Below are 12,221 nucleotides of genomic sequence, written 5' to 3'. Positions count from 1 at the left end.
TTGATTTCATCTTTACCTGAGTCGTGGAATACTGTTGTTGCCGCAATCAGCAGTTCACGAGGATCTGATAAACTGAAGTTCGATGAAATTCAAGATGTAGTTCTTAGCGAAAGTATTCGCAAACGAGAAATCGGAGATTCATCCGACAATTCTCTCAGTGTTGATCGAAGGGGAAGAAGTAAATCAAAGGGCCCAACCAATGGGCGATCCANTCAAGATGTAGTTCTTAGCGAAAGTATTCGCAAACGAGAAATCGGAGATTCATCCGACAATTCTCTCAGTGTTGATCGAAGGGGAAGAAGTAAATCAAAGGGCCCAACCAATGGGCGATCCAAATCAAGGAACCGAGGAAAATCTCCAAACAAACCAAATGTAAAGTGTTGGAGTTGTGGAAAAAAAGGTCACGTTCGGGCATATTATACAAAGAGGAAACAAAATCACAAATCAGAGGATGACGATGATTTGTTACATTCAGCAGAAGACATTGGGGATGCTTTAATCCTTAGCGTGGACAGTCCAATTGAATCCTAGATTTTGGATTCAGTTGCATCTTTTTATTCGTCTCCAAATAAAGAGTTGTTTAGAAATTTCAAGTCTGGAAATTTTGAGGAGGTGTATCTTGCCGACAACAAAGATTTGAAGATCAAAAGAAAAGGGGATGTCTGCATAAAAACTCCGGCAGAAAATCAGTGGAATTATAGGATGTCAGATATATTCCTGGTCTCAAGAAGAACCTGACCTCTATTGGTCAGTTGGATAGCACAGGTTATGCAACAAAGTTTGGGAAGAGTTCTTGGAAGATTGTGAAGAGTGCTATGGTGGTAGCACGTGGCACAAAATCTGGAACCTTGTACACCACTGCAAGGTGTATGAACATGACTGCTGTTGCTGAGAGTGCTTCCAATTCAAGTCTATGACACAATAGACTTGGACATATGAGCATTAAAAGAATGAAGATGCTGGCTGTGGAAAGAATTTTGGAAAGTCTGAAATCTGTTGATATGAGTCCTTGTGTGAACTATGTTATGAGCAAATAAAAACGAGTTAGCTTCACAAAGACTGCCAAAGAATTGAAGAAAGGTTCCGGGACAACAAAGCAAGTGGGAGTTGAGGTTGAGTTGCTGAAAGATTCAACTAGTGATGTAGCAGATACTCAAGAAACTCTTGAGATTGTTGCTGAGTAACTAGAGGTGAAACAAGTGGGAGTTGAGGTTGAGTTGCTGAAAGATTCACCTAGTGATGTTGTAGTGGATACTCAAGAAACTCTTGAGACTATTGCTGAGGAACCAGAAGCGGAGCAAGTGACACCTGAGCAAGTGTTGAAAAGATCATCCAGAACTATCAGAGTACCAGATAGGTATGTACGTTCTTTACACTATCGGTTGGTGATTGATGAAGGGGAACGAAAACCCCTTGACGAGGCCCTATAGTTGGAGGATACAACAAAGTGGGAGCAAGCCATGGATGATGGGATGTCTAGGCTTCAGAAATGCGTTGCTCTTTCATCTGTTGAGGCTGAGTACGTGGCAATAGCTAAAGCTGGAAAGGAGATGATATGGATGACAGATTATCTAGAAGAATTAGGTAAGAAGCAGCGTGAGAAGATTCTTCAGGTAGATAGTTAGAGTGTCATGTAGTTGGCGAGGAACCCGGTCTATCATTCAAAGACAAAACACAAAAGGCGATACCATTTCACTCGAAGGTTAGTGGAAGATGGTGATGTGTTTGGAGTAGATAGAGGGTACAAGGAATCCAACAAACATTTTGTGTTGATGTTGGAACATTGAGGTTGTGCAAAGCCTCAAGTGGTATGGTACAGATTGAGAATGAAATTCTTGGTTGACTGGATCAGTCTCCAATTGGGAGATTGTTGGGGTTGACTGGATCAGTCTCCAAGTGGGAGATTGATGGGATATGGAGCTTGATGCCTAGATCTGGGGGAGATATATTTGAAAGATATTTCGTAAAGATCTGATAGAGATATATATGGTAGATATTTGGTAAAGATTTGATAGAGATATATTTGTTAGATTATATCTAGTAGGTTTAAATCTTTGAAAGCTATATTTAGTAAATTGAATCTATATATATACCCCATTAGGCAGTGCTCTAAAAAACGTACTTCTCTTTATTCTCTGTATTCTATCTTGTTGTACATACCTGAAGTCATCAATAAAAGCTTTAGCCAATATTCCTCCTTGAATTTTCTCTCTCCGGTTCTTTGTGTTCATCTTGATCAAGTGTGTGCGTTGTTGAGCGATCCTAACAAGCTTTCCATTTGGTATTTAACCTCATTTATTCAATTTTATTATTTAATAACTATTTATTCAATTTTAATTGCAATTTAGCCTCATTTATTTGTTGAAATCTGAAGTTATTAGTGTAATATAGAATAGTATGTGGTTGAAGAAGCAAGGTAAGAGTTTATTTGGCACATACTTGCAATGGTCTGCTTAATGAGGCATAGCTGGCCTCTACATTCTGTAATAATTATGAATTTAATATCAATCACAGTAGATGTCTACATTGTTTATATTAATCTCTTCTTCACTGAAAGGCTGCACCTTCGAGCTTGGCTCAAAACGTACAGCATCCAGGTATGAACTGATTTCAGCCTCCTTTCAACTGTTTGCGACAATGATCATGTTTTTCTGCTCATCCACTGCTTTGTAAACTCAGTTTCGTTACCATTACTTGTATTCCTCGTGGCTTGTCAAGAAAGTCACCCTCTAAACTGATTATAAATTATTATTTGTCAGAATTTTGGCTATATATATTCATCCATCTTNGATTGTTGGGGTTGACTGGATCAGTCTCCAAGTGGGAGATTGATGGGATATGGAGCTTGATGCCTAGATCTGGGGGAGATATATTTGAAAGATATTTCGTAAAGATCTGATAGAGATATATATGGTAGATATTTGGTAAAGATTTGATAGAGATATATTTGTTAGATTATATCTAGTAGGTTTAAATCTTTGAAAGCTATATTTAGTAAATTGAATCTATATATATACCCCATTAGGCAGTGCTCTAAAAAACGTACTTCTCTTTATTCTCTGTATTCTATCTTGTTGTACATACCTGAAGTCATCAATAAAAGCTTTAGCCAATATTCCTCCTTGAATTTTCTCTCTCCGGTTCTTTGTGTTCATCTTGATCAAGTGTGTGCGTTGTTGAGCGATCCTAACAAGCTTTCCATTTGGTATTTAACCTCATTTATTCAATTTTATTATTTAATAACTATTTATTCAATTTTAATTGCAATTTAGCCTCATTTATTTGTTGAAATCTGAAGTTATTAGTGTAATATAGAATAGTATGTGGTTGAAGAAGCAAGGTAAGAGTTTATTTGGCACATACTTGCAATGGTCTGCTTAATGAGGCATAGCTGGCCTCTACATTCTGTAATAATTATGAATTTAATATCAATCACAGTAGATGTCTACATTGTTTATATTAATCTCTTCTTCACTGAAAGGCTGCACCTTCGAGCTTGGCTCAAAACGTACAGCATCCAGGTATGAACTGATTTCAGCCTCCTTTCAACTGTTTGCGACAATGATCATGTTTTTCTGCTCATCCACTGCTTTGTAAACTCAGTTTCGTTACCATTACTTGTATTCCTCGTGGCTTGTCAAGAAAGTCACCCTCTAAACTGATTATAAATTATTATTTGTCAGAATTTTGGCTATATATATTCATCCATCTTCTGTAACGACCCAGATCCACCACTAGCAGATATTGTCCTCTTTGGGCTTTCCCTCAAGGCTTTAAAACGCGTTTGATAGGGGAAGGTTTCTACACCCTTATAAATGATGTTTTGTTCTCCTCCCCAACCAATGTGGGACATCACAATCCACCCCCCTTCGGGGCCCAGCGTCCTTACTGGCATACTGCCTCGTGTCTACTCCCCTTCGGGGAACAGCGAGAAAGCTGGCACATCGTCTGGTGTCTGCTCTGATACTATTTGTAACGACCCAGATCCACTGCTAGCAAATTTTGTCCTCTTTGGGCTTCCCCTCAAGGCTTTAAAACAAGTCTGCTAGGAGAAGGTTGTCACACCCTTATAAATTGTGTTTTGTTCTCCTCCCCGACCATGTGGGACATCATATCTTTAGTCCTCTAGGATTACAGATCAATTCTTTAAACAACCATCCTAACTATGCCTTTTGTTCCTTGTTTACTAGGTGTTTTGTTGTGGAGAACTCACTTTTGTCTCATTTATTTGAATGCATCATCCTAACTTCTTGCTACCATAAGTTTCTTACTATAAAGAAAGTTGAGAAAATCCTCTTAATTCAATCCACTGTGCTTCCAGATCTTTGTGTAGTACCTGTTAGTCTTTTCCTAAACAAAATTTAGTATCTGTCACTTAAGGATAGTCTGGTCTCTTTTTTGTCAGGGTAAAATGTCTTCTGAACCAGTGAACGTGAATGACTTCAAAGAATTAGCCAGGAATGCACTTCCAAAAATGTACTATGATTACTACGCTGGGGGAGCTGAGGACGAACACACGCTTAGAGACAACATACAAGCTTTCCATAGAATCACGTAACTTCGAAGCTAAGCAACGATTTCTTTGTAGAACTCATGCTATATGTTATTCATGGCCGTCTGTATGGTTTATAGGATTCGGCCTCGAGTTCTGGTGGATGTGAGCCAAATTGATATGTCAACAACCATATTGGGCTATCCCATCTCTGCACCTATCCTGGTTGCTCCCACTGCTGCACATAAGTTTGCTATCCCTGAAGGTTACTCCTTTTGGTATCTTGCTTACTTGAGAACTGATTTTCATGCCACTTTTTTCTTGATGATATCTGTGATCTTTCAGGAGAACTAGCCACGGCCAGGGCAGCTGCTGCTGCAAACACTATAATGGTACTAATGTGACTACAAGCGATGAATTATTTTACTTCTGCAATTTGGTAACTGAATTAAGTTGCTTTCGTTTGTAGATTCTGTCTTACTCTTCCACCTGTTCAATGGAGGAAGTTGCCTCTAGCTGCAATGCTGTCCGTTTCTTTCAATTACATGTAAACTACACTTCTTTTGCACATTTTTTTTTACCATCCCTTTTTCAATCCTTTCCTATAGCACTAATCCAGGTCTTCGCAAGTTCTAAATTAGTTTCTCATTAGATTTCCAAACGGCGCGATATCTCGGCGCTGCTAGTACAGAGAGCTGAGAGATTTGGATACAAGGCAATTGTCCTGACTGCTGATACTCCTCGACTTGGAAGAAGGGAGGCTGACATAAGGAACAAGTAGCAATGTTTCACATCTCAGTTTCTTTCCATAAAATCTTCTTAATTCCTTTATCTTGCATCCCAATTGTAAGCAATGCCTTAGTTTTTGTCTCATCGGGAAAAGCACTTGGTTAAATTTGTAGGATGATTGGCTTTCCAGTGAAGAATCTTGAAGGTCTCATGTCTATTGACGTTAAATCTGTGAGTAATATTTTGATCAAATCCGGTTTAGTTATCTGGGATGATACTGCCATATTTGTTAACTCATATCAATTTATAGAACCTCTTTCTATTACTCCTAGGCTTATTTACAACTCACGATCATATGTAGGACCAAGGTTCAAAGTTAGAAGCTTATTACAACGAGATGTTTGATGCATCTATACGCTGGGAAGTATGTCCAATGAGCTGCTTAAATTGTTTGTATGTCTTTTTTTTTTTTTACCAGTTTAGTTAGTTATGAGTTTTATCATCTACAGGATATAATGTGGTTAAGATCAATTACTAGTTTGCCAATTCTGATAAAGGGGATTCTCACTCATGAAGATGGTAAGTTTTAGCTATGTCTTAAGGATATTAGGATCAAGAAATGAGCTTTGTTTTGTCTCCTTCTGGGTTTATGAGTTGTGTTAATGTTTGATGGGTGGCAGCAACTAGAGCAGTGGAAGCTGGTGTTGATGGAATTATTGTCTCTAATCATGGAGCTCGCCAACTAGACTTTGCTCCTGCCACTGTTTCTGCCCTTGAAGAGGTCAGTTTCTTTGTGTATTACTATATCGAGCCCTCGAACAGCCTCCCTTTAATCGAGGCTCGACTCCTTCTCTACAACCCTCGAACAAAGTATTATAAGGATATTTAGTCATGAATTATGGTTTACCAAATATATTGTTAGAAACCTGAATCTCACAATGGTATGATATTGTCCATTTTGAGCCTAAGTTTTCATGGCTTTGCTTTGGGCTTCCGAAAAGACCAATTTTGTTATTGTTATTACGAATTTAGCGGAATTTCAAGGATTTCCGTTATTTAGTTCGATTAGTTAGAATTACAAGAAATGTTTTTCTTCAGTTGGTATATTTATTGTTGAATCTACNTAGAACCTCTTTCTATTACTCCTAGGCTTATTTACAACTCACGATCATATGTAGGACCAAGGTTCAAAGTTAGAAGCTTATTACAACGAGATGTTTGATGCATCTATACGCTGGGAAGTATGTCCAATGAGCTGCTTAAATTGTTTGTATGTCTTTTTTTTTTTTTACCAGTTTAGTTAGTTATGAGTTTTATCATCTACAGGATATAATGTGGTTAAGATCAATTACTAGTTTGCCAATTCTGATAAAGGGGATTCTCACTCATGAAGATGGTAAGTTTTAGCTATGTCTTAAGGATATTAGGATCAAGAAATGAGCTTTGTTTTGTCTCCTTCTGGGTTTATGAGTTGTGTTAATGTTTGATGGGTGGCAGCAACTAGAGCAGTGGAAGCTGGTGTTGATGGAATTATTGTCTCTAATCATGGAGCTCGCCAACTAGACTTTGCTCCTGCCACTGTTTCTGCCCTTGAAGAGGTCAGTTTCTTTGTGTATTACTATATCGAGCCCTCGAACAGCCTCCCTTTAATCGAGGCTCGACTCCTTCTCTACAACCCTCGAACAAAGTATTATAAGGATATTTAGTCATGAATTATGGTTTACCAAATATATTGTTAGAAACCTGAATCTCACAATGGTATGATATTGTCCATTTTGAGCCTAAGTTTTCATGGCTTTGCTTTGGGCTTCCGAAAAGACCAATTTTGTTATTGTTATTACGAATTTAGCGGAATTTCAAGGATTTCCGTTATTTAGTTCGATTAGTTAGAATTACAAGAAATGTTTTTCTTCAGTTGGTATATTTATTGTTGAATCTACACTGGAAGTGGGAAGGGACTTGGAAATACGATCATTGTGATATTCGGAGTAAATGTTGAAGGTTATAAATCACCAATACGTACATATCTTAATTTTATCATTTTTTTTTGTCTCTTTATTTTCTTTGACGTAATCTAGGTATTTCAAGTTTTCGCTCCCAAGCATATTCAAATTGTTTCTTGTTTATGAGACAATTTGACTAACTTGCTGAATGATGTTTCAAATTTTATCAAAGTTATGTAGGTGTTAAATTAGAGATGGTGAAGCTGATAATGATTGCCCGTGTTCTGACGGTCTTCCTCATGCTGATGGACTAGATGATGGTCGTGATTTGAGAGATTCTGAGCTGCAAGCAAAGCGTTGTTTAAGATATTATCAAGAGGACAGAATGAGCCTTCGAGGATGTCTATTGAAACCGGCTCTTATGTTTTTCAGTATCCTCGCATCACGCAAGTTTGCATTCCATGCGCAATGAAATCACATAAGTTATATTCTTGTCATGCATTCATTAGGCCACCATTTAGGCAATACCAAGATCATAGTCTAAAGCAGATTTTGGACTTGACACCAAACCATAATGTATTGTTGGAACTGAAACATTCTTGAACTATTGCAGTTGGTTCCATTTCTTCCCATATTTATTGGCAGTGTTCATACTATTGTCTTAGAAGTGTCTCGATTTTATGTTTACTTGACAGCATTCAGTTAATAATTGAAGGGCGTGTTTGGTATTTGACAATTTGTGACCATGCTTACCCAAAAAAACTTGCTTTCCAGTACCTTGAAGACCTGAAGAACGAATTTGAGCGTGTTGATAGGGTTCAAATTGAAACGGCTGCTAGACCCAGAATCTACTCATTTGCATCCTTTTTTATGAATTGGTTATGGAAGAATTAATCTTGCCACATCTCTGGAAAGCAACAGAATTGATTTGTGGTGCGATTGATAAATGACAACAGGCCTTAATGTTTGGGCTACATCTGTTTTGTTTGGCCCATACTTGCACTGCTCTATTTGATAATGAGGAATAGCACACTGGTCTGTTTGATAATGAGGAATAGCTGGCCTCCACATTGGGATCATCAATGTCAAAGTTGTCAACATTAGAAAATTAAGCACATCACCCATTGGCATCGAACGTTACTATCGGTACTGCTTATGAATTGAAGATAAACCAGAGTAGATAGATATAAGGTACCGACAAATTTACAATGCCATCGGTTTTAAATTAACTTGATGGATATTTTCTATGGTGCACGTATTCATTAGCAAAATTTCTGTCGTCAACTACTTGAACTTCTCGACCCGTTCTCCACTGAAGGCTGCACCTTCGAGCTTGGGTCAAAATTACAACATCAAGGTAAAATCTGATTCCAGTCTTTTAAATTGTTTGCGGCAATCATCATATTTTTCTGTTTTCCATGAAAGTGACGAAGTGTTATTCCTTAGATTCCATCTGTAAGCTTTACTTTCTGCTGATCTACTGCTTTCTTATGTAAGTTTTCGTTAAGATTACTGAGAAAAAAGGTTCGTGGGACATCTTGCTTTTCCCTGGTTGTGATGCCTTTGTTGCTTCAGTTGTACTTGTCAAGAAAGTCACCCTCTAAGCTAATTATAAATTAATATTTCTCTGTGTGTGTACTGCTAATGTGTCATGTTCCACATATGAAGTTTGGCTAACCAGTATGTTGGTACTGTATGTTCCAGTGGGGAAACGGGGAAGCTTCGCATCTCCCCCTCCTCAATAAGTAGATTAAATCGTAGTAGAGAAAATAAAGTTGCATTATCATATAAGATATTCCTTCCATTTTTTTTAGTTTTTGTTCCAAAAGAAGATTAAAGAACACAATTCAATGGTCGAACTTTTGGGCAAGACCTTCCTATGTTCTTCAACTGTTCGAACAACATATTGATGCATCTTCAGTCCTTACTAGAGGATTACAGACCAAATCTTAAATCAACCATCGTCGCTATGCCTTTTGTTCTGATTCACTTTACTCTTGCTTGTTTACTGGGTGTTGTGGAGAACTCGCTCTTGTCTCGTTTATTTGGATGCATCATCCTAAAGTCATGGTACCATAAGTCTCTTATTATAAATTTTAAGCGAGTTGAGACTCTAATTTCAATCCACTGTGCTTCAAGACCTTTCATGGCTACTGGTTCTTTGGGTGGCATCTGTTACTCTTTTCCTAACAAATATAAGTATCAGTCACTCAAGGATGTTCTGGTCTCTTTTTTGTCAGGACAAAATGTCTTCTGAACCAGTGAACGTGAATGACTTCAAAGAATTGGCTAGGTTGAAACTTCCAAAAATGTACTATGATTTCTACGCAGGAGGGGCTGAGGACGAACACACACTTAGAGAGAACATACAAGCTTTCTGTAGAATCATGTAATTTTGAAGCTAACTAACGATTGCTTTGAAAAAGTCATGCTATATGTTATTCATGGTTTCTATGGTTTTCAGGATTCAACCTCGAGTTCTCGTGGACGTGAGCCAAATTGATTTGTCAACAACCATATTGGGCCATCGCATCTCCGCACCCATCCTGGTTGCCCCCACTGCTGCACATAAGTTGGCATTCCATGAAGGTAAACCTCTTGGTATATTGCTTAGTTGAGAATTGATTTTCATTCTACTTTTTCTTGATGATATCTTTGATCTTTCAGGAGAACAAGCCACGGCCAGGGCAGCTGCTGCTGCAAAAACTATAATGGTACTAATGTGCCTACAAGCTATAAGTTATTTTACTTGCTGAATTTGCTAATTTAGTTAAGTTGCTTTTGTTTGTAGATTCTGTCTTACTCTTCGACCTGTTCAATAGAGGAAGTTGCCTCTAGCTGCAATGCTGTTCGTTTCTTTCAATTATATGTAAATGACGCTTCTTTTGCACATTTTTCTATCCCTTTTTCAATTCTTTCCTATAGCAGCAATCCAGTTATTCGCAAGTCTTAATTTTAGTTTTTTTATTCTGTAATCACCAGATTTTCAAAAGGCGCGATATCTCGGCTCTGCTAGTACAGAGAGCTGAGAGATTTGGATACAAGGCAATTGTTCTGACTGCCGATACTCCTCGACTTGGTAGAAGGGAGGCTGACATAAAGAACAAGTAGCAATATTTCGTTTCAGTTTTTTTCCATAGAAACTTCTTAATACCTTTATCTTGCATTTCAATTGTAAGCTATGCCTTGGTTTTTGTCTCATCTGTAAAAACACTTCGTTAAATTTGTAGGATGATTGCACCACCAGTGAAGAATCTTGAAGGCCTCATATCTATTGACGTTAACTCTGTGAGTATTATTCTGATAAAATCCGCTTTAGAATATTTGAATTGCCACTTACAAATACAATGGAGGAATTTTTGAATCTTGCTTGATCAGTAATCTGGGATGTGCATACATCCAAGTTTCCTTTTACTTTCCCTCAAGCATACTTCCATGTATCTTAATTCATATCAAATTATAAAACCTCATTTCTATGCCCTAGGCTTACTTGCGACTCATGATCTTATGTAGGATCAAGGTTCAAAGTTAGAAACTTATGCCAACGAGATGTTGGATGCATCTCTCCGCTGGGAAGTATGTCCAATAATCTGCTCAGATTCTTTGTATGTCTATTTTCTTTCCAGTTTAGTTATAAAATTTTACCATCTACAGGATATAAGCTGGTTAAGATCAATCACTAGTCTGCCAATTCTGATAAAGGGGATTCTCACTCATGAAGATGGTAAGGTTCAGTTATGTCTTAACGATATTAGAATCAAGAAATGAGCCTTCTTTTTATCTCCTGGGTTTATGAGTTGTGTTACTGTCAATTGATTAGTTCTCGAACATGTTTGATGAATGGCAGCAACTAAAGCTGTGGAAGCTGGTGTAGATGGAATTATTGTCTCCAATCATGGAGCCCGCCAACTAGACTTTGCTCCTGCCACTATTTCTGTCCTTGAAGAGGTAAGTTTCATTGTGTACTACAATATTAGAATTAATTTCACCTGACTTGAACTAGATTAGAATGAGAGTCACGCTTATCAAATATCAAGTGTAGTTGAAAAGTAATATCCATCATCTATACGGTTGCTTTACTTATAACTGTAATAATCTTTCATCAGTTGGGTTTTTTAACAGGAAGTTTGATGCAGGTTGTTCATGCTGTCAAGGGTAAAATTCCTGTGCTCTTAGATGGAGGTGTGCGGCGGGGTACAGATGTGTTTAAGGCATTGGCCCTCGGGGCCCAGGCAGTCCTTGTAAGTTCTATACCACCAACTAAAACATTACATATTTTTTTGGTTAAATCCCTAAACTTTAAGATTTGTATCTGATTAATCCATGAACTTGTATATGTATGATAAAGTTCTTGATGTATTCAACATTTTTGTAAAGTTCACGAATGTACTATTAAACACAAACTTAAAAATTTATGGCTCATTCAAACGTAAAATTCAATTTTATATTTATTAGATAAGTTAATCTTTATTAATTTGAATATATTTGGGACATGTTGAATACTGAATTGAAAGTTGGGACCTATTTGACATTTTTTTAAAGTTAAGAACCTATTAGACATAGAATTATAACTTCAGTGACCTATTAGATACTCTATAGTTTCGTTCCAAGTTACAACGGGATTACACTTGTTTTCACACATAAAAGGTCTCCAATGTTAGATCTGTGCTAAATGATGTTGGATAAAATCCTGGGGTTCTTGGTTTCAACTTATAATTGAATTCTGTTTCTTGTTTCTTGTCTTTGATTATGGGCATGGCTCTCCCCTCTCATGTTAGAAATGGTTGTGATTTGATTCAGATAGGGAGACCGGTTTTATTTGGACTGGCAGCAAAGGGAGAAGGAGGAGTAAGAACAGTGCTGGAGATGCTGAAGAATGAGTTAGAGATTAGTATGGCACTTTCTGGGTGCCCATGCATCAAGGACATTACTAGAAGCCATGTTAGGACACCGTACGATAAGCTGCCTTCAATGCTTTAGTGCCTCTGTATACCATTTATGTATATAATTTAAGCATAGCTGAGTTAGTCTTACAAATAAGAGGAAGCTGGGAACTC

The 12,221-nt window shown here is 37.6% G+C and overlaps 2 protein-coding genes and 1 long non-coding RNA gene across 4 annotated transcripts; all 3 read left to right on the top strand.

The window, feature by feature from the left end:
- The first annotated feature begins 3,320 nt into the window (after positions 1-3,320).
- Positions 3,321-6,290, top strand: LOC111790250 (peroxisomal (S)-2-hydroxy-acid oxidase GLO4-like). Its single transcript, XM_023671115.1, has 11 exons — positions 3,321-3,521; positions 4,406-4,554; positions 4,633-4,757; positions 4,838-4,884; positions 4,962-5,039; positions 5,145-5,269; positions 5,395-5,452; positions 5,583-5,645; positions 5,731-5,800; positions 5,902-6,002; positions 6,282-6,290. The coding sequence occupies exons 1-11, from the start codon at positions 3,369-3,371 to the stop codon at positions 6,288-6,290; spliced, it is 978 nt and encodes a 325-aa protein (XP_023526883.1). The 5' UTR covers positions 3,321-3,368.
- A 92-nt stretch (positions 6,291-6,382) lies between these two features.
- LOC111790392 lies at positions 6,383-7,798 on the top strand. Its single transcript, XR_002814470.1, has 4 exons — positions 6,383-6,462; positions 6,548-6,617; positions 6,719-6,819; positions 7,397-7,798. It is a non-coding gene; the product is annotated as an uncharacterized LOC111790392 (long non-coding RNA).
- Positions 7,799-8,279: 481 nt separating this feature from the next.
- Positions 8,280-12,221, top strand: LOC111790359 (peroxisomal (S)-2-hydroxy-acid oxidase GLO4-like). Of its 2 annotated transcripts, none has more exons than XM_023671239.1 (12): positions 8,280-8,521; positions 9,405-9,553; positions 9,629-9,753; positions 9,832-9,878; positions 9,956-10,033; positions 10,147-10,271; positions 10,395-10,452; positions 10,678-10,740; positions 10,819-10,888; positions 11,012-11,112; positions 11,301-11,405; positions 11,965-12,221. In XM_023671239.1, the coding sequence occupies exons 1-12, from the start codon at positions 8,411-8,413 to the stop codon at positions 12,142-12,144; spliced, it is 1,212 nt and encodes a 403-aa protein (XP_023527007.1). In that variant the 5' UTR covers positions 8,280-8,410; the 3' UTR covers positions 12,145-12,221. The 2 variants fall into 2 exon arrangements, with proteins under 2 accessions (XP_023527007.1, XP_023527008.1); XM_023671240.1 differs by lacking the exon at positions 8,280-8,521 and adding an exon at positions 8,567-8,619.

This window comes from Cucurbita pepo, chromosome LG03, assembly GCF_002806865.2.
Source record: "Cucurbita pepo subsp. pepo cultivar mu-cu-16 chromosome LG03, ASM280686v2, whole genome shotgun sequence".
Taxonomy (NCBI): Eukaryota; Viridiplantae; Streptophyta; class Magnoliopsida; order Cucurbitales; family Cucurbitaceae; genus Cucurbita; species Cucurbita pepo.
This window is presented reverse-complemented; position numbering and strand designations above follow the sequence as displayed.